The sequence below is a fragment of the Contarinia nasturtii genome, unplaced genomic scaffold, assembly GCF_009176525.2.
Source record: "Contarinia nasturtii isolate CC-2019 unplaced genomic scaffold, AAFC_CNas_1.1 Cnas_scaffold_220, whole genome shotgun sequence".
NCBI lineage: Eukaryota > Metazoa > Arthropoda > Insecta > Diptera > Cecidomyiidae > Contarinia > Contarinia nasturtii.
Genome location: NW_022197577.1, coordinates 2,458,538 through 2,481,072, shown reverse-complemented (window position 1 = coordinate 2,481,072; position 22,535 = coordinate 2,458,538). Strand labels below are relative to the sequence as shown.

Here is a 22,535-nt window from a genome sequence, read left to right as displayed (position 1 = left end):
TTTTTATTGATGGATGTAGTCCCTCCTAATTTTTATCCGTGCCCATGTATGATATCGATCCATAAGAATTTGTGATTGTTCAATAGTTCCATACTTAATCCATAGCAAATTGCATAATTATCATTGAGTCACTTTGCATGAACGACAGAGTCAAGGATTTTTCATTTGTGATTGTTAATTTTAAATTGAATAAACGTTAAATAAACAGTTGTATGCAATAATTATAATTGACACACAGAAACACAATGCCTATTATGATTTATGTTGAATTTTCGTTGATCTTTTCGTTTTGGCATTGTATTGTTCAACATAAACAAAACAGGTGTAATATTTTTATCGGCTTAGTCCGTGTTATTTAATTGCGTCGTGTCAAAGTCAAAACAACTCATTAAAATGTCGAAGACTGTGTGACGTGCTTAAAATTTTCGGTTGTACGAAAAGAAAAAAGAGAAGTCAAAGCCATATTAGCGTGCGATGAATGAAGAAGACACACGCATACAATTCATTTTATGTGTACAATGTTCATGAAACTAATTCGTAAACATCATCATCATTGAAAGAGCATCTACCCGGTGATGGCGAAATGAAGAAGTGTACGATCGACCTTGGCAATATTCACTCTTCGAGTTTTACTTTTATTGTTGTCGTATTTTTTTTTGTTAGTTCATCGCAATCTCATTCAACATCGTTCGTGCAACGAAGAGGAAGGAAAATGAGCATTAATCAAGCTGCGCACCGTTTGCATTCATCACAATTTAATCGTGAATAAATGGGATGGCTCGTTGTCAATGCGGTCGTTGTGCGACTTCACTTGTCATTTCATCTAATCACGACAAAATAAAGGCCAAATAAATAATAAAACAGCAACCAACGTCAGCATTCAGTTTAACTAATATATAGAAGTAAACATGACTTCATTCAATGCATCACATTCTTTATTATTATTAAATTCATAAAAAAATGTTCTCATTTAAGATATTTTTCCTTATATTATAAAGATTTTTAACATTCTAAAGCATTTTTTATGAAAAAGAAAAAGTGTCTGAAGCTGGAAATCGATGATTGTTGGTGTTGTTGCAAAAATGTGTAAGAAGATTCCATTGAAAACGTAATCTGTCAATTTACAGGACGTAATATTGAAATGAAAATCATCTTTTGTGCATACAATGATTTTTGGATAGAATAGATCCGTAAGATCTCCGCAAGATCCGAATCCAAGCGTGCGTACGTAGCCGCATGATACATACATTCCTTACTCCGTAATGCTATGGCATGCGAATCAAAGAAGGGGAAATAAGAATAACGAATTTGCGTGCGTATTATATATGTATGCATCATGCGGCAGCGTACGCACGCTTGGATCTGGATCTTGCGGAGATCTTACGCATCTATCCTATCTAAAAATCATTGTATGCTTTTGTGGAATGTTTCATGGCTTACTTCCAGTGACTTTCTCATCATGAATCGCTTGTACTAACACATTTTATGTCATTTTCATCCACTTTCAGTATCTTTTGCACTTAATTTTACATTAAAGACACTCTCGCTTACAAATACGACGAAGCACAAACACTTCATGTATGATGCGAATGACTCAAGCCACTTTCAGCAACATTCTCACAGGCTTTTTTTACCATTTGTTGTCGCAATAACATTGGATCATTGTAATAAAATTGTTGCGGAATATAACAACGTCGTCAACAAAACATACACACACTCACACAAACGCACACAAACGCACACATGGTTTGATGTCAGTTTCGATTTTTTTTATCGACTGTCATTTTTCCATGACGACTGCGAAACAAACAGACAGTCACCGGAAAAAATCCAATTCAAGCACGGAATTACGTGCAATCTCATATCATGATGTTAACGTCCTTAATTAGCTTCATTTCTTTGTCACGATTTTTTATAGCTTTTGGTGAAATTATAGTGCGTAATCAGCTACCTGAACTAAATGAAAATGAGTTGTGATAGCAACAAAAATGCGAAAAAAGAAGAAGAATATTCTCTCAAGGAATAAACGAATTTAATTACTAAATTTATTGCTAGGCATCTCGGACCCTTTATGGCTTGGGTTGTTTTTATTTTTGTAACTTGTCATCACTGTTGTTTGCAAGTTACTGCATCATAGTCAAACAGAGAGAGGGGGAGGGAGAAAGAGAGAAAAATATAAACTTTTATTGTAGTCGATGTCATTTGTATGCATTCTCACGAGTTGGAATCCTTTTCAAAACGGAAAAATATTCCTCAACAACGCTAACCCAAACAATGTACCGGAATGCAATAAAATAATTTTTGTTGTTGTGCACTTACAATATTATTTTCTTATCCATTCCCTTTTCTACTTGACTTGCGATAATCTTATACACACGAATACAATGTAAATACCAACGATGATGATTGCATAACACACTGGCACCGGAAGAACGACAGCGAGAATGCAACTCGACGAACAAGATTCTGAATAAAATATAAAAATAAAAAAAATTGCCACAATAATACGACCGGAACTAAAGCTAGCATGGAAGGAAAACAAATATCTTCTATTTTATTTCGGTATTGAATGGAAATTCCTTTCTTGCCCTCTCTTGCTCTTCAGTGCATCGTGTTTGCATTGAAAGTGGTTGGGAAAATGGAAAATCTCTGCAATGGTTTTCGTTTTCGTTTCGGCGATTCTACCAAATTCACTCGATTACATTTTCGGATTTGGAAAAGCGAAGTGTATAAAATTTCAATAAAACACCATCGTTGCATTTATTACTGACATGGTTACATGTAAGCCCGCAATTTAGTTAAATTGTTGGGTTTGCTTCAATCACCTGTTGAGAAAATTAAAACCACATTTTAATAATTGTATTTAATAATAATAGAGAAAATGAAAAAAAAACCACATACGCAACGAAAATGTGTCCGCACACATGAGTTCACCTCGCAGAGTACAAGAAATTTTTCTTGCTCGAGTGCGAATTTGAGCATTCGCAATGGGATTCATCGAATAATCAAAAAGAATCAGCTCGCCTGGGAAATTCAACACTCGGGATCAACATATGTGCAAAAGAAATTTGAATATTATATGTACGAATAAGAAATATATCTCGAAAACCTTTTCCATTTCATGGATATTGCGAATTCACCGTCTGTACCATAGACAATGGCAGTGTCGTTGGTGTTGGTGTGATGTCGCTCAAAAACTGCGCAGAAATGGACAAAACCATCACACTGACATATTACGTTTGTACGTGTTGCGAAAATTGATACGTACCGCATGGCCTGAGGCGAAAAGAAAAGTGTACACACAGTTCCTTAAATCAGAACGGAAATACATCACTCAAACCGAGTGTTAAAACACTGATAATGAAATGAATCAACTGTTTTCGGGCCATTTATTGGCTTTGGCAATCAATTCAATTTCATTTTGGATGCGCCTGCCTTCTTCTCTCATTCTTTTTCGATTCATATGATGCTTGCGCTCATAAGCGTTTGATTAAACTTGCATCAATTGTGCCCCCGAACATGTCTGACACACTTTTATCCAATGACTGTCATTATTGTGAAATGTGAAACATTCGAACGATTTTTTGTGCTACAATCTCGGTACGATGCGTCACACGAGAATCAGTCAGACATTTGTTCCAATATAATTTGACACAGATTGATTTGCGTAATCATTAATTTGAATGGCTTTAAATTCATTTTCAAAATGTTGTCCAATTTCACTTTAGTCGATTTGTAAGCGATTTTCGTGCAGAACAACGAAAAAAAAACCAACGCCAAATGACATTTGAGTCGATCAACGGAATACATTTTGCAATTGAAGTCTTTTTCTCACAATTGAAACTAGATTTCTGGGAATTTCAATGTAACACATTCCGAAAATTGACAACGAACAGCAACTAAAAATCGCTTTGCCATGCGAAAACACTGCAACGATATTGCACACGATGGGGTTTCCCATTAGGAAGAACACATAAAAAAATGCCATGATTTCTTTTGGTGTGTGTGTGCAAAAACAAAACCATCTAATCGCATTGCGCTGCACACCAGCACAGACAATGTGTTGCACATTTAAATAAACACCAAACATCTACACTTGACTTCAATTCATTTTTTTTAGTATCGAACTTTTGTTGCTCTTGCTGAGTTCACGAATTCTTTTATTGAATCATTTTTTTTTTTTTCACGAAAAAGTTAAAAAGTTCGGATTTTTCTTAATTCAGTTAAAGGTTTCTTATTCATATGACATAAAGTTTAGACAATTGTAACAAAAACAAACTCGATATATGAAGTTGGTGAACAAACATTTATTTCGTCCCCATTTAAAGTTACACTCAAAGATCATGTAGATATAAACTTGCATTTGGCTTAAGCATCCTTTTGAAGGTTGAAAAAGTTCCTTAAACGTTGAAAACACACACAAACGATTCATATAAATTCTTTTGTTTTACAGGGACTTCGAAAACTGAAGGAAAACAACAGTGGGATAATCTGTCGCCGTCACACTGAATAGACTTTTTACATCATCCGAAATTGAAAATATGACCTAAAATTGCTTGCCATTTATCTCATAAGTTTGGATACATACATCATACGCTGAAAAGACGAACAACTTGTATGCTTGAGTGCAATTTATCGAGACTACTTTAAGCCGTTTAAATCCTCATTTTCATTATTCAATTAATGAATTTCGATGAATACATGCGTTTGCGTTGAATAAATCTATGGTGATATCGATTACAAGTTTGGGTAAGTCAAAAGTATGTTAAATTCTGATGATTTTTTTTGTGGAACACAATGTGAACTGACATATTTTTGTCAATTGGTTATTATTATTACTTACCCACTTTTTCATTGATTTCTTTGGTTTTTATGTACTGATGGCAGTGCATACATTCTGAAAAAGATATTCAATTAGAATATTTCAGAATATCTATTTTCCTTTCTTTCACTCACTACTGTTTCAGTGTGAATCAGTGAGTCCACTGTGAATTGATTTGCGTGTTTTTGACGATGAATGGAGAAATTATGTTAATTCAATCGTATAAAACGAATGACAAAATTCATTGAATGCAACCCATAAAGATACTGTATTGATATTGAACTTGACTAGAGTATTGCAGTTATTAAAAACGCTTAACTCTTTAAATTTCAAATAACCTTATTGACCGTAAAAATCACTGAAAAAATCACGAATGGCTTCGTGCATATCACGAATGGCTTCGTTCTTTTGCATTATATAGTCATTCCGTATAGGATTGTGCGACGCACATTTCGTGAAGCACACTATATAAACAGTATCTTTTCTTAGTAAAGCGTTCCATCACATATGCACAAGCGGAAATGTGCGCAATAGCAAACGAATCACTTCGCAAGTGACTCGAAGCGTATGCTGAACTTACACTCAAGAACAATATACGGTCGATTTGCTTGGAAGTAATGTATAAACGAATTGAATCGGAAAAATATTTCTGACCCCGGTGGACAAACAGAGCAATTTTTATCAAACAACATACTCTCATACAAAATTCTTATGAAAAAATCTAACTTCCAAGGAAAATAATTTTCCGGCACGAATTTTTCGAAAAGAAAAATATGTCGTCTGTGGATTGGGCTCAGGAATCCTAAAAAATAGAATATGTTAAGTTGGTAGCTGATACAAACAGTCTTTATTCGTAGCTGCATTACGAATCATATTTACATCTCAATTTAGTATAATTAGACCAGTAATGTGCGAGCTACATTTTACAGGGGGGGGGAGGGGTGATTTTTCAAAAACAAAAATTCTCTAGCGAATCAGACAAATTTTGGTTTTTTTTTTTTTTTTTTTTTGGAATTCACTTTTTGAGGCGAAAATCCCTAGCAAATCGAAAGAATTTTCTCCGCGAAAAACCCTAGCAAATCGGAAAAAAATCTCTCGGAACCAAAAACCTTAGCAAATTGAAATAATTCTCCTCAATTTTCTACATTGATGAGCTAAAAAAAAAAAAAAAGGTCTTCACTTTTTTCGTGAAAAACCCTAGCAAATTCGAATAATTTTCACGAAAAAAATTTGTCCCATCCAAATCACAGGGGGGGGGGGGGGAAACCCCCCCCCCCCCTTCGCACATTACTGAATCAGACATTATATTGAGATATGTTCAGGCAGCTGAGACAGCTCAGTAGCTTCCGGACGGAGCTGAAACAGAGTAAAAACAATAGATTTGATTTTTATGGTTATGAAAACACTTACATTGCTGCTATCGCTATAACCTCTATTGTTCTCACTCCGTTTCAGCGACTGACGTTTGCTTTCTGAGCAGCATCAGCTGTCTGAAAATATCTTAAAATACCATCTAATATATTTTTGACAATATATTTTTGACATTTCTTGCTACGAAGTATTTTTTTGCGTATTTGACACCGTCAAGATCTGATTTGATTTGACACCGCCAAAATTTGGATGAATTTAACACCAAAGGGAGTCGATACCTCCCCCCACATACACTACTAATTATTACTTAAACAACGACGTCAAATATCACAACAACTGCTTTAAATTCAATATAAATTACCAATTTTATTGGTAGAACTACTGAATAGCTAAATAATTTAATTTTGAACGAAGTTAATACAAAGTATATAACAGAATATAACAGAATATTAGAAAAAGATACACAAAAATGACAACTAACCTCAATATGAACAAAAATTGACATAAAACTCAATTTTTTTGGGATAAATTTTAGTATGCATTTGAGCGGAAAAAATCTGAACTAAAATTTATACTAAAAACAGTTGAGACTTCGGATAAGTTGAGTTGTATGTCAATTTTTGTTCATATTGAGGTTAGTTGTCATTTGTGTGTAGATAGCTATAAAATATATTCTTCCAGTAGACTAGATAATTAATAACGTTGTGTATTTGTAAATTTCAATGTAAATTTGTTTGTGTACATAAAAATAAGCGCTGAAAGTGCTGCGATTGTGTACTGCGTATAGTGTGCCTCTATACTGCTTAACGTCCGTACGAAGCTTGAATAAAAAAATGCAATCGATTGCAAACATGCATCACATGCAATATTGTATTCATCTGTTTTAAACTAATCAAAGTGAATACAAAGTAGTAAAGTCACAAATTAAAAATAGCATATTAAATATGAACTGAACGACTGGCTTTTGGCGCAGTAGATGAAATGATTTCAAGTGTTTCGGAGGCTATAAAGCAAACTCTTCGATTGAAAAAAAAAATTGTTCAGTGTTGTTTGTTCAAAAAATGGCTTTGTTAACGCGTAACTGGACCATTGATGTGTTAACTGTTTTAATTGTTGCATTTGCGTTGGTGTATTTTTTGGTCAAGCGAACGTATTCGTACTGGGAAAGAAATGGCTTTAAAACATTGGCCGGATCGAATCTGATTTTTGGACATTTTCAAGGGATAATATTTCGTAAAGAATTTGTCGGCAGCCTCGTAAAGCGATTGTATGACAGTACGAGTGAACCATTCATTGGAATTTACAGTATTTTGCGTCCAATATTGTTGATACGCGATCCCGAGCTGATTCGCATGATTTTAATCAAAGATTTCGAACATTTCACCGACCGTGGCGTTTATTGCAATGAAGAAAAGGATCCCTTGTCAGGCCATTTATTCGCTCTACCTGGCAAAAAATGGAAAAATCTCCGAACGAAGCTCACACCAGCCTTTACATCTGGCAAAATGAAAGCGATGTTTTCAACTCTGCTCAATTGTGGATCGGAATTGGAAAATCATCTAAATAATTTGGTCGACAATGGAAAAGTATTGAATGCACGAGAAATTTCTAGTTGTTTTACGACCAATGTGACAGCATCGGTGGGATTTGGACTAGAAATCGATGCCATCAAAAATCCAGACAATGAATTTCGTGTGTGTGGCCGTGAAATTTTCAGCTCAAATCTCATAAATGTAATTCGTCAGCTTTTATTTTTCAATTCGCCGAACATAATGCAAACGATTGGAATGAAAACGGCACAACCAAGTGTGGAGAAATTTATACGATCGGTTGCCACCCAAAATGTCGAATACCGTGAAAAACATAATGTCAGCCGCAAAGATATTTTTCAACTGCTAATTCAGTTACGAAATACAGGCAGCGTAAATGAATCGGACGATAAATGGGATGTGGTCAAAGCGAATGAAAATCAAAAGAAATTTACATTGGACGAAATCTCAGCACAGACATTCCTTTTCTTTATCGCTGGATTTGAGACCTCTTCAACCACATTATCGTTTTGTTTGTATGAATTGGCAAAAAATTTGGAGATTCAATGCCGTGTTCACGATGAAATTGATGTGGCTGTACAGAAACACGTTGGCCAATTGACCTACGAAACACTTGCTGAGTTGAAATATTTGGACACTTGCATTGACGGTAAATAATTTATAAACGCTTTTTTTTTCTTTTATTTTTCATAAGAAAATAATTCATATATTCGCATGTACCACAGAGACACTACGAAAGTATCCTTCGTTATCACTCTTGCCTCGTTCGTGTGTAAAAGACTATCGGATTCCTGGAACAAATAAAGTGATTAAAAAAGGCATGCAAGTATTTATATCAGTACTTGGACTCGGAATGGATGCAAAATACTACGCAGAACCAGACAAATTCATTCCGGACCGATTCAATGAGGAAAATTCAGTTGGAAAGAATTTGATTAATCGACCATATCTTCCGTTTGGTGACGGACCCCGAAATTGCATAGGACTTAAATTGGGGCTATTACAAACAAAAGTTGGACTTGTTATGATGCTGCAAAAATTCCGCTTCGAATTGTCCGATCACCACAAAAACACTGACATGAAATTCGATCCAAAGTTTTTCTTCATGGCTCCACTTGACGGAATTCATCTAAAAGTTTTTAAACGATAAACACGACAAATGCTATGTGGTAACATTCAACGGTGTTACTATCTTACATGCTTTCTCAAATAATTTTTAACATTTTTAAATAAATATTAACGACGCGCTATGTACCAGAGCGATGAATTAACCAAAAAAAAAAATGTACAGATTTGTAGAAAAAATGCAGGTTTTAATGGTGGTGACTATCCATACCTTTCCCCTGCCAAACAAATTTATTTAATCACAAATAAATTTATGATTAAACAAAGACACTTAGTTTTTGACGGTGGATTTTTGCTCTTATATCTTTTCTTCACCATGTATAAATCATTATGTATAAAGTCAAATTTGATTCAGCCAGTTTTGGCGGTCAATAAATATTATTATTATTTTTTTTATTGTTGGTAATAAAAAATCTCTTTAATCACACAACCGCACACGACCAAACATTTTATTTTTCAAATATTTGATTATTAATTTAGCGAAAAAAAGTTAAATCATCATCTATTATATGTATGCTTCATGGGCACGGTCAAAAGGGGACGTCCTTTCGTCAATCAAAAAACCGTAGCAAATCGAAAGAAATGTTGTATTTATTGAACATTGTGTGTAAAATACCGTTTCTTCGGTGTAGAAATCGAATTGAAGTCTGGCGCCTCAATTGCTGTGAAATTTAGCGTGTTTTGATGTACGATAACCTATTGTTATTGATAACTGTAGGTCATACAGCAAACACTGATTGATTGAATGGTTGGTGACATTTGGTCAATAATACGAATTGACATTAAATTCACACGTACATGATTATAACAATATATAATTAATCGTCAGACGTGTGCATCGGAATCGAAAAGGATATAAGACGTTTTCAGAATCAAATTATCTCCTTGGCCACTTATTAGAAACAATTTTGCAAAATGAACGCTGTGGCGGTTTTGTAACGCGACTCTATAATTTAACAAAGGAAGCATTTATTGGTATCTACAGCACACTTCGTTCAATATTATTAATACGTGATCCTGAGCTCATTCGTATCTCTTTCGGAATTGCATCATAAAATTGATATGTGTTGTACATAAATAGCGCCTGTGAATAGAAGCTGCAAAAATAGCGCTTCTGTGGACATAATCTACTTACTGCAGGACATTTCAATGTAGAATACGTGCATCGATATAAATAAACAAACATAAGCGCAAACAAGTGCAAGCTACATCATTGAATTTGCACAATTTTTAAATGAAAATTATAATTTTGAAAACAAAGCATAAAAAACAATCGATGTTGTTCACAGAGATAAATTTTATCAAAACAAAATTTCAGCAAAACATTACAATAAAAGAAATGAATAATGATTAAAATTTACGAAAAATATTCTCTACCTAAACTTCTAAAAATACAATAATAAAAATACAGTTCCTATTCTTCTTAGTCTTTTAAGTCTTAAGGACTTCTATGTATTTTATATGGGTGAATGAGCTAAATTTTATAAAGTGCTACAATTGCAGAATTACATCATTCAGAGAATAATATGTTGTTCAGACAAATCTTATCTTTCTTCAATAAAAAAGTCAGCGCTTAAAAACGCATAATTTGATGCCTCCACGTGGCGAAAGTAAAAAAGATCTCGGTTCAAATTCCATTTCACGTGTACTTTCTTGCTCATGTAGCAATTCATATCTGAAGCGTTGCAGCATCATAACTAGTCCGACCTTAACTTGCAATTTGCCCAATCTGACTCCAATACAATTTCTCGGACCATCGCCAAACGAATAGTATGGCCGTTTTGTTTGATTTTTCGTCGCTGAATTCTCTTTGTTGAATCGGTCCGGATCGAATTCAATGGGATTTTTATAATATTTTTCGTCTCGCTGCAATGCAAACACGGGAATAAAAATTTCGGCACCTTTTTCGAGCGTTTTATCTGTTCCGGGTATTTTATAATTTTTCGCACAATTTCGACGCAAAAATGCTCCAATCGGATATAACCGGAGCGATTCTGTAATAAAAAAAAAAATATTTTCATGAGCGACTCTTGATAGAAATTACCATACCGTCAATGCACTGATCCAAAAATTCCATATCCGATATCGCATCGTATGTCATTTCTCCGCCATGATCTTCTAGCACTCGGATAATTTCGTCATAAACACGGTTCTGAATCTCCGGATTTCTCGCCAATTCATATAAACAGAATGCAAGTGTGCTTGACGATGTCTCAAACCCAGCTGCAAAAAAAATGTAAGACTGGGCTGCCATTTCGTTCACGGTGAACGTCTTTTGATTTCCATTCGATTTTATTGTACTGTCATGCCCGTCTGATTCCACCGATCCCGTGTTTCGTAATTGAATAAGCAATTGAAAGAAATCATTTCGTGTCACATTATTCATTTCACGATATTCCAAATTTTGCTTAACAATCGACAAAACAAAATTTTCCACATCTGAACTAACGCATTTGATATGTAAAAATTTCATCAACCTCGGTGCACACGTCAGCAAAATAAGTCGAAGTGAATTTTTGATACTTGGAGCAAACATTTTTCGACCGTATTTTCGAAAATCCGTATTCGGATCAGTAATTGCGTCAACATCGATGCCAAAACTAACTGATGCAATGACATTTGTAGCGTGACTGGCTGCAATTTCTTGTACATCAAGCAATTCACTTGATTCCGCCACTTTTTCCAGATAATTTTGTAAATTTGATCCACATGCCACCAATGTTGGAAACATTCCTTTCAATTTTCCAGACGTGAAAGTTGGCGTGAGTTTTGCACGCAGTCCTTTCCATTTTTCGCCAGCCATAGCCACTAAATGACCAGACAATGGATCATATTTTTCGTTAACGTATACACCACGGTCGGGGAAATACGAAAAATCTTTGACTAAAATATTTCGAATCAATTCAGGGTCACGTATCAGTAATATTGGACGCATTAATGCATAAAATCCAATAAAAGGTTCACTGGTTTTATTGTATAATCTTTTCACTATAATTGCCATCATTTCATTTCCCATAAAATTTGATTTTATGTGGCCAAATAAATAAACGGTGCCCGGAAGTGTTTTGAATCCCATACGATCCCAATATGAATAAATTCGCTTGAGATAAAAATACACGCATGTGATTATGGCCAACAAAAGCATCACGACATCACATTTAAACATATTGATTGAAAGATTCATTTTAAATAAACAATTAAATGACGATGAATAAATCACTATGAACTCGTTACTTGATTGCCACCGTTCACTTTTTACCAAAGTAAAATTCTAAGAATATTAGAATTGAAACATTCAAAATTGAACTGATTGTAATTAGAAAATCGCCAGATTTATATACTAAATTTGTAAAATACGTTCTATCGAACAGACATTATATTGAGATATCTTCAGGCAGCTCGGGAGCTGTCAGTCAGGCGCTGAAATGCAATGTAAACAATAGAAATGATTGTTATAGTAAGTGTTTTTATAACCATAACAATCACTTCCATTTTTCACCCAATTTCAGCACCTGCTAGCTTCCTGAGCTGCCTGAAAATATCACAATATAATGTCTGATATTAAATAAAAATAAAAGTATAAAACCTGCAAGTACATCATTATGTGATTTTAATTGAATTAGGAACACTGAAAGACACGTGCATTGATATAAATAAACAAACATAATCGCGCATACGTGCGACAAGCAACATCATTGATTTGGCACAATTTTTATACTTTCAAATGAAAATTATATATTAATTTTGATAACTAAGCACAAAAATAGAATCGGTATAAGATAGCGGCAGAGTTGGTAAATGCACCTCACAAGTGCGCGCCCTTACAAGTTGTGTGCAACTCTTCTTGGGTGCGCGCACCCGATTCCATATAAATGTTGGGTGCGCGCACTTGGAATTTTTTTCGTGCTTATTTCAATATAAAGAATTGAAAAAAATGTATTTTTTACTTAAATCTTTCCATTTTTTATTTGGTCATCTTCAATATATCAATACAAAATACTGTCAAATTGTGTTTCTTATATATTTTGACAGCTACAAGTAGCCGCCTGCTGGTTGTCTTTTGAACCACATTGCTTTACATGTAAACAGTTTTTGCATGTGAAAAAATTCAAAATGGAAAAAATTAAGTAAAAAATACATTTTTGACGATTTTTTATATTGAAATAAGCAAGAAAAAAATTCCAAGTGCGCGCACCCAACATTTATATGGAATCAGGTGCGCGCACCCAAGAAGAGTTGCACACAACTTATAAGGGCGCGCACTCGTGAGGTGCATTTACCAACTCTGGATAGCGGAAGTATTCATTCACAAAACACAGAAAAATTATCTACATACCAACTTTTTTCGTCACGAAACTGTTATCGGAAACTTTGACTAGAATTTTGAGCTTCAAATTTGGGTTTCCTCGTTACACGTTACTCACCTCGACAGAGGTTTTTTTTACATACATAAACTGCCATGGATAGTTAGATGCATAAAATGAATATATAAAAAGACAAAAAGTCTGCTAAAATTCAATCTTCATACCAAATATGACCAAAAATAACCACAGCTCTATTCCCAATATTTTTCAAATGGACGAATTTCGGGCGATGATCATGCACGCATATCTATTCGAATATTAATGTATTCGATATTTCTAATATATATATTTTCATCCGTTCGTTATGAATTTGCCCGAAAAAGTTCGATCGAAAAACTCGTCTGTCGAAATAATTTCTATTGGGAGTTGAATTAATTCACTCTGAACCACATTCATATTTCATACAATAAATCAGTTGGGAAATTAAAGAAAAGACTTGACTGGAGCGAAATTAGTTTCAGCTTTTCTCCATCTCTCGCAGTCAAAATGCAGCATTTTCATTTAAAAAGCCTTTGTTCATTTTTTGTTTTGCATATATTGCACTTTTTCAACGAGTTTGAGTCATTTCTAAAGTAGAAAAATAGATCTTTCAAAACCTTTCCAAATATTCATAATTTGTTCGATAGTTTAATTCATATTAATAAAAAATTCTGTTTACTATCAATAATGCATGGACTCAAAATCACTGATGAGTGTTTAGGTTAATAATTCGGATAATTACATAACCCAAAAAAGTCAGAGGCCATGTTAAGCCAATTTTTTTTTCTCGAAAAAACAATCATATGTAAATTGTAAATCGATAAATCGATAACCTTAAGCTGCTTATGTTCTAAATTTATGATGAAATACAATGTCGGAACGGTGCAGGTATAATGACAATTTGTCACGAATATCAAATAAACAGTATTATAGCGTCAATAAACCGATAAGAAAGAGTCCAAACAATTTTGTGCTTGGGTCATTTGAATATTAGGCTTCACAAAAAATATGTGGCTCAAAAATAACCTCGTAGCTTGTTTGCGAATAAGATTTGCGTGTGTTTTTTGTCAGATTAAAATAAATTTATATATTTAAATATTATCTATTCGAGCCGTAAAAAAGTGATTCAATGAAGCATCGTAATGCTTTTTATCCACCCCATTTTTTCACCAATGTTAGCCTGTTTGTTGTTCTACGTCCTATATTTGTTTCTTTACGGTAGAGACAGAAAATGTCAGAATTATGTGTCATTCGTATAAATATGTGTGTCTAAACAAAAAAGGTTTTTGCCAAAAAAAACTAATCCGGCTCATCATTATGGTTTGTGATTGTAGATTATATTATGATTCGAGCGACATGCGAACAAATAAAGTCGACATTAGTTTTTGGTTTCATGGGCTTGATTAACGTTCCGCTGCTATTTATTGTTGATATGAATTGTGTTTATTTTCAGTGTTTGGTGGCTTGTTGAAATCGATTTTTCAAGTACGGCATACATACACCAAATGGCCAAAACAAATTGAATATCGTACCTAAACCATATTTTGTTTGGTGGTTCGAGGTCTATTTCAAGTGTGTGCACATCATTTTCGTGATTCAAAGAGTGAAGTAGCAAAAAGTGTATACACTGTTGACGCTTCAATGGAAATTGGATAACGCCCAAGAAAATGACATAATTTTGGAAGTAAAGGCTTGCGCGTGTTACAAACGCACACACACACACACATGGAGATAGAGAGCTTCTGTGTCGGTACGCATCAATCATTGATACGAATGGCATTGTGTAAACATTTAATCAAGTTATGTGGCCGAAAACATGTCTGCAGATAAAGCGAATAAAATGCAATTAATATGTCGAAAGCGTGTACGGTCGCGCACATTGTGTTCAACAATGGAAATAAAAGCGAAGCGGCATATGTAATAATGTGACTGCACAATTTGTTCACATTTGCGTTGTTTTGTTTTGCGACAAGAACTACATACACCAATTTTGCATTGATGAACCACAATTGAATGGTTGTTCGGCGAAAGCGACGCTCGGTAACCTGAATCGGTCGCGTGTTTTGCAATGATGTCTTTATTGAAGCAGTATATCGTGAAAACACACGCGTATTTGTTTTCTTCTTCTTTTCGCATTCGATTTTATTACATTTTTCAATTTGTGAATCAAAAAAAAATCTTGTTGTGCAGTTTTTTTTGTGGCTTAAGTTTTCGATTGTTTCTTTTTTCGGTTGGATTGAATTTCAATTCATTCGTACATTCACTTCCGAAAGACCGATTCTATGCCATTTGAATCGCATTCTGTTTGCCATTGACTCGTCTCTCACACTGGTATCAAAAGATAATAATAACAGACAATTTCTACACGAGCCGAATTTCATGCATTCCATATCACAACGCATACATGCTTTTTTTATCTAAAAATCGCATTTTTTTCGGCAAAGCACATGACAAAACACTTTGCCGTGTCAGAACACTTGTGCTATGCAAATCGATTGGAAATAAAATGGTGTGTTAGAAATATACTGTGCGCACATAATTTACAACAGTAAGACACACGCAATAAAACTTCACACGAAAAAATGTATTGAGTGTTCAGCGCGAGAGAAGAAAAAATAACACAGCAAAAAATAATAACGTTACATACACTTTTTTTCGTTCGCCATGCGAAAACATGTGTTCTCGTGCTGTTCTATGCACAAAAAAATGGCAACAAACAGCAAATCGATATATGAATGCTGCTAAAGCACTTTATAAATTATACATTGCCGAAAAACATTTGCAGAAGTGTCGCCAACCGAACCGATTTTACATTTCGAACATGTACACTCGCATACACAATCGACAAATATTTCATATCATTTTATGTAAATTGATTTATTAACTGAAAAAGGAAACTATTCGTTTTGCTGAATTGCAACATGCGTACGCACAGTAGCACACAAAACATCGAATATGTTATTCAATTCGTCATTATCTCTGCATTTTTGCGGAAAACCCCACATGGTTCGTTAAACACACCCAAATGGTTAATTATCTCTTTGGTTGTTGATGTAAAATGTAATGTGGTCGCGATAGCAATCTATATTGTGTATTCCGACCGAATGATATAATCATTTCTGTATTGGATGGCTTTTCAATTTTATAAAATTGTCATCAATATGATTGTTGTCGCATCGATGCTGTTTTTCAGCGATGTGTTTTAATTAGGCTAAGACTGTCCGGTTGTTCAGATTTATGCGAGTTCGCCCGGATTTCCAACGTGAAACCCGGACGAAAAATCGGAACACGCAAAAGTATTTTCCCACTGATTTTTTTTTTTTTTTTTTTTTTTTCAATTTTCGACGAAGAATAATTTCAATAATTTTGAATTTTTTTGTTAAAAATCTGGCCGCCTAATTGTTAGTCCTCTAAAACAGTTACTTCTATATGCAATTGTCATTTTGCGTTTTTGACGTTTTTACGATGTGTATACGTTCTGCTAAACATTTCGAGTTTAAATACTTTTGTTGACATGTCAAACTAATTGGATATCCATGTAATCCATATGTAATATTTGTGAGATTAAAAACTCTTAATTTCCATCTCTGACTCACAATGAACAATGTTTAAATTTATGTTTACAAAAGCTTACGCTCAACAAATCCTCTACACTTCATTTCGATTGCAACAAAAATGAAATGACTTTTTGACTGGTTGAAGGGTGCGGCACAGCTATATAGATCTGTTCGTCGAACACTTGTATCGATAATGTCGTCGTTTGTCGTATTTCGAATTAATTCAACAATTTGTTTGCACAACACCAATAAATACTCACGAAAGCATTGATTTTGATGAAGTCTGTCGTCATTCGAGAGAATGACACATCCAGAGGCCCGACAAAATGCTATTTCCAAGAATAAATAAACACACAGTAAGCCAGCATCTCGCTACCGAAGAGATGAGCAATCAAAGCGTTTAAATGATTCTCACAAATGAAAAGTGTCGAATTGCATAAGCTATTTGAACATAATGACATCAGAGTATCAATTTTTATATATATTGTATCGATGTTTAAGTATCGCATATTGTCTATTTCGAGGGCTGTCTTTCTTTACGAATGCTCTGCGATAATGGCTGTTGCATTGCATTGATACCGGCCAACAAACGATATACGTATTCTATTTGAAGCACTGAATTTTTTCTCGATTCAATGATCATCATGGTTGGGAATGCTCTTGAAAACAGAAGTTTTATAGTGATTGGTTTTATTTTCAACTTGAAAGAGAAGCGAAGCGAAATGGACGATGCGAGAGAAACTCTCAACACATTTAATTGCAGCTTCTTAAATAACCATTGCAAACTTATATCCACACAGTCGATATTATCGCTAAAGTTATACGCACCAATAAATCTGTTGAGTTCAACGTAATCAGTAACAAAAGTTGTAGCTCACTATGGTTAAGCAATGGATAAGATTGAAAATGACATAAATACTTATAAATACACAGGTCACTCGAGTTGCAAGAGTTGCAATGTGATGCCTCGTTTTTAGTTTTTCATCGCAAACATCATTGTCGTCTTCGACTTGCTGCTATTTTCTTTTGCCATGGCGTTCCATTCCGTTGCTCTGCTCAATATGATGACCATGTTTGTTAAATCAACATTCTTTGCAGTGAGCAATAAAGAACAAAAGCATTGTAAATTGTTGTAAGTTTTATGATTACGATCAGAAAGTTGTTCAATTGCATATTCTATATATACGAAGCATTTTTCAATGTCAGTTTACGGCGACAGAGACAAGCGCGCAATGTTACCGTGTGTATGTGTGTGAGTGTTTATTTATTCTTTCTATCTGTTCAAAAAGTTAGTTTTGTGGCCATTTTCCATTGGTCATGAATTATTGCGAGTGCAAATCCCCAGCATGAAATTCGCGCGCGCTACCATTGTACACCACCGTATATAAATGGTAAGCATTTGACCTTCGTTCGTTGACATTCAGTGACTGAAATTCAGTCGACGTGTTCCCGTCCCTTTTGTCTTCGGCACGGAAGAGTGTGTGTTGCGGAAAATCTAGGCAATATTACACATTATTTCATTCGTGGCATGAAAACTATAATTCACAAAGAATACAATTTGAACAATAAGACAACGAGCTGAAAATTACACCACATGAAATACAATACGGTTTTTGTTGTTCTATCTGCATTTTTTGTTGTTGTTGTTGTTTGCAAACGTGCATTGCACTTTTGTAATATGAAACAAACCAAAAAAAAACTTTCTTATCAATTTGAAATTCAATCACATTATATCGCGCTTCATTCCGCGGCAAAGGTTCTTTCCTTCACTTTGTCTCCATCTCCCGTCCGATTTTAGTGCGTGCGGCTTCAAACATGGGATTTCAGTCAAAAACGAGTTATCAATTTTTTTGCTGCTTCGCTCTTCTCTCATTTTAATATGATTACGATAAATCAACCTTTACGGGGAGAAAGAGTACTGACAGATATACACACATACACACGAAAAACGAGTTTTTTTTCGGTGGAGAAGAGAAGAAAAAAAAATTCAACAGCACATAAATGAAGAAGCAGAAACACGCAAACATGCACACAAAACCAATCAATTCATAGCGAATAACTCGCATCTTTTCAATGACTAATTTTTTCTCTCTTTTCCGTCTCGTTGGATTTCATATTAACCGTATTTATTTTTCGATGAGATTCTCTACAGCAACGGCAGTCACAAGAGCATACACGTGTGTTGATGCACATTCAATGATCGACCTTCCGAGAACTCTTGATTCACGATTTTCGATGCCATTTTCAGTTTGTTATCATGTCATATTTGCAATAGACGCGCTCGACGATTTTTCTATGGGTTTTCAATTTTTCAATCGACCTTTTCGCTGGATGTGGGGTAACAAATAATAGATTCAATAATAATAATAAATATCAGAATGGTGAAGCTATTTTTGGCACGAAAATATTATCGAATTTCAACAGTGTTTGAGAAGTTTCTAGTTTTCACAAGTGAAACATAAATGTGCCACGGTATCATTGTTGAATTGACGCGTGGAAGTTGTTCTATTTTACAATATAATTAGCTAAATTAAAGTGTTTCTGTCGGTTCATTTAACAAACGCTACAGCACCCGAAAGAACTCGTATTTATGAACCATAAGAAGCCTTCACCAAATAGCATTAATTAGTGGTTCTGTATTCAGATAAAATTTCTATTTCGGAGTAGAACAAAAAGTTCAGTCATTCCACGAACGTTGAACCGTCACATATGGCGGTGATATAGAATATATATCTGATTCGGTTATGATCACATCACAAAAACCGTCTTACTTGCTATAAAATTTGATGCGAGACTTGAATCATTTACAAACAATGTCAGTGTTAAAATCAACAAAAAAATTTTTTATGAAAAATATTTTGGTGAATGATACAATAGCCGAGTTTTAAGAGTGTGCGAAAATTGTTTGTTGTTGAAATTCTGGTTTTTTTAAAAGTACTACGCAGTTTAGCATATGGGAGCGACCATTATATTCCAAACATAGAAACCGAAAAGAATGTTTTGTTCTAGTTCTTAGAAAAGCAACCTTGCGAAAGCAAAGCAACAAACACTAAATATATGCTGTGAGAGAAATTTCTGAACGAAATAAAATTGAAAGACTGCATTGGCGCAGTAGTGTTTGTTCAAATTCAATTGAATGCTGCAAAAATATGCTTTTTACATTCCGCAACTTTTTTTTTCTTCTTTCTTTCCTCATCTTACCAAAAGAATGTTATCGCGTGCAAAACGCTTTTCGTTCTCATTGAAGAGAGTTTTCTTATTATTTTAAATCTTTTCACTTTGACGCATAACTCTTTTAATATAGCTCTTTGTGGTAACCATCATTTGCAATCATTTTATTTATGTGTATTTCTCTTTCTATGTGTTGCAGGTGTCTTCAACAATAATAATAAAAACAAGCCCGTGGAAGCTGAGTGAGAGAAAACGAAAGAAAACTGCATCAAAGAAAAGGCGCAAAAAAGCAACACACACAAACACATTGACGACAATTCAAAGCAACAATTAAATGCAGAGAAGGATTTTCATATAAGAACAAAAAAAATGCGATGAATAATAAAAAAATACAGTGTATGGTTTCGAGGCACTAGAGCATCACAAAATTAGTATTGTTTATGGAGTTTCTGTCAAATGCACGAGCTATAATAGTTGTACAATACACGGAAAAGGGATTATATAAATAGTGTTGTAGTTTTTCCATTTGGAAAGTGTGTTGTTTAAACTGCGAACGAGAAAAGAAGAAAGAAAACGAATCCACAACGATTTTGTTTTTACATTTGCGATTGGGAACAGCGTGACCAAATGAAAATGGAAAATTGGTTTTTATACAATAAAATATGCAGGAATATGAGAAAAAGTGTGTAAAGTTCAGTGAATTTGATACACATACTTAAGGTTGGCGAGTGAAAAAAATAATAATAGTGGTAACAACAGATACAAGTTGCAAAAATCTTTGAATAGAAGATACGCTGTAAACAAGAATACGAATGCATTTGAATTATTAAACTTTGTGTTTTTTCGTTTTTCGTTCGTTTCTACTTCGTTGGACTGCATTGAGCTGTGAGCACAAACAGTGTAAATGTTTATTGCACAGTAAGTGCAAAAAACACGCAAGCCATTGGCTAGTTAGCATAATAGCCATAAAAACCAATATTGTGCTTACACTTCGCTTGCTTTGGTCATCTATCTCTCTCTCGCTCTCGCTCTTGCGCGCACATTGACTTCGACGGGTGTGTGTGTATGTGTACGAGAGTCGCTGGATGGTTACACATTTTTCTTCATTTCGTATGATTCGTGCCGTGCTTGTACCGAGCCCAGACTGAATTAATAAATGTGTAACAACGAAAGATGTTTACACGACGAAATTGGCTTCTACGTTGCAGTATTTTAATAAATATTGCCGTACTTCTGTACATTTGTAGTCATTTAATGATAGGAAATAGTAACATATCGCTTGGACCAGCATTTGTGATACAAGACGATTATGCAGTTAAATCGCAACAAGCGGCTGCGCTTACGCGATCAAATGCAGCAACCAGTGCACAACAACAAACAGGTGACAATGCACATGATAAACAGGAGCAACAGCCACAAGATGCGGAACCAGAGCCTCCGATAGATAATAATGATTCAAATCAGGTAATCGGTTTGTTTTTTCTCAAAGATATTCATATTTTTATTCATCCGGAACCTTTACGTCACGGCATTTTTGCTCTCCAAATAAATACTCTTTCGACGGAGGCACATTTATCCATTACACATATTTGATCGGGACCAATCTTTTGGAATAAACGATTGTTTTTTTTGTTCGAAAAGATAACTGTCTTAAAATCTCCGCGTTTCTCTTTTATTCGGTCATTTGCCGCTCTATTTACGGTCGGGCATTTTGTGTTGTTGTTGAATGCGCGCGCGGCGCGAGAGTCATCAAAATTGAAAGAAGAAAAAAGCATTCGCTTTGTGCGCAACACCGTGTGGTACGGCTTGATGAGAGAAAGATTTGTTTCTTTCATAATTGATTATATCGTATTCATCTCCCGTTTTTGATTCTCATTTGTAATTAGCATTTTACATCGATAGCAATCTTGCATCCAAAGCCAGCATCTTAAAGTAACCGTTACTTTTTTCAATGATAGATTTAAAAGATGAAAGAAGAAAAACACACATACATGGTCAACATTCCCCTCTTTCACATCAATTGAAGCATTAAAATTCATGTTGATCGGTATTGGATTTGAATTCTATTGAATTAGGTGTTGCAATCGTTTACTAGAAAATTCACTTGTACAGTTATCAACCTCATTGAGTGTATCGTTTCGCAAAGAAAGTCAGTACCGAGTGCCAAGATTCACTTTTGTCTGGTTGGTTTTTACTTCATTGGCAATGACACTTAAAATATTACTACGGTATATTTTCCAATTATGTGCACGGTCTCAACCCATTGAAATGCCTCAATTGAAAGTATGCTATTTTCGAAAAGTCCTAAAAATTTAAACATTTATGGCAAAAGTCATATTTTATATTTTCCGGCACGGTGAACGTTTACATTCAATTTTGTCGTCCACCGCAATGAAATGAAATTGACCATCATCTAAACTGAAAATTGCTGGCATATGTCATTAAGGTGCAATTGACATTCACGGTATGATGACGTCAGTAAAATTCATATCAAGTGTGAGTCACATTTATTGTGCATAAAAAAACCCTGCAAATGTTTCAACGTGTAAATTGAAATCTCGACCCAAAGTCATAAATAAAACATGATTCTTGTGCG

General features: G+C 34.6%; 3 protein-coding genes across 5 annotated transcripts in view; 2 read left to right on the top strand and 1 right to left on the bottom strand.

Annotated features, from left to right (window-relative positions):
- The window catches only part of LOC116337073 (beta-1,4-glucuronyltransferase 1), a 47,001-nt gene that overhangs the window by 20,162 nt on the left and 4,304 nt on the right, over positions 1–22,535 (top strand). For 2 of the 3 annotated variants that reach the window (XM_031761377.1, XM_031761376.1), the window contains exons 2-3: positions 4,454–4,749; positions 20,139–21,403. In XM_031761377.1, coding sequence (XP_031617237.1) covers positions 21,113–21,403 — 291 coding nt within the window. In that variant the 5' untranslated portion in view covers positions 4,454–4,749; positions 20,139–21,112. Of the gene's footprint in view, positions 1–4,453; positions 4,750–19,009; positions 19,107–20,138; positions 21,404–22,535 lie in introns of those variants that run through there. The other variant, XM_031761378.1, reaches the window with a different exon arrangement.
- LOC116337074 (probable cytochrome P450 6d5) lies at positions 6,885–9,303 on the top strand. The gene is made up of 2 exons (XM_031761379.1): positions 6,885–8,392; positions 8,469–9,303. The coding sequence occupies exons 1-2, from the start codon at positions 7,255–7,257 to the stop codon at positions 8,891–8,893; spliced, it is 1,563 nt and encodes a 520-aa protein (XP_031617239.1). The 5' UTR covers positions 6,885–7,254; the 3' UTR covers positions 8,894–9,303.
- LOC116337075 (probable cytochrome P450 6d5) lies at positions 10,338–12,126 on the bottom strand. Its single transcript, XM_031761380.1, has 2 exons — positions 10,918–12,126; positions 10,338–10,862 (listed from the first exon to the last, which is right to left on the bottom strand). The coding sequence occupies exons 1-2, from the start codon at positions 12,050–12,052 to the stop codon at positions 10,435–10,437; spliced, it is 1,563 nt and encodes a 520-aa protein (XP_031617240.1). The 5' UTR covers positions 12,053–12,126; the 3' UTR covers positions 10,338–10,434.

What these genes read in the sequence shown, in the direction of transcription:
- LOC116337074 (XM_031761379.1), top strand. Translation starts at nt 7,255, where the DNA reads ATGGCTTTGTTAACGCGTAACTGGACCATTGATGTGTTAACTGTTTTA. An exon ending in TTTGGACACTTGCATTGACG is followed by an intron (nt 8,393 to 8,468) that starts GTAAATAATTTA and finishes CATGTACCACAG; the next exon opens with AGACACTACGAAAGTATCCT.
- LOC116337075 (XM_031761380.1), bottom strand. Translation starts at nt 12,052, where the DNA reads ATGAATCTTTCAATCAATATGTTTAAATGTGATGTCGTGATGCTTTTG. An exon ending in TTTGGATCAGTGCATTGACG is followed by an intron (nt 10,863 to 10,917) that starts GTATGGTAATTT and finishes TTTTTATTACAG; the next exon opens with AATCGCTCCGGTTATATCCG.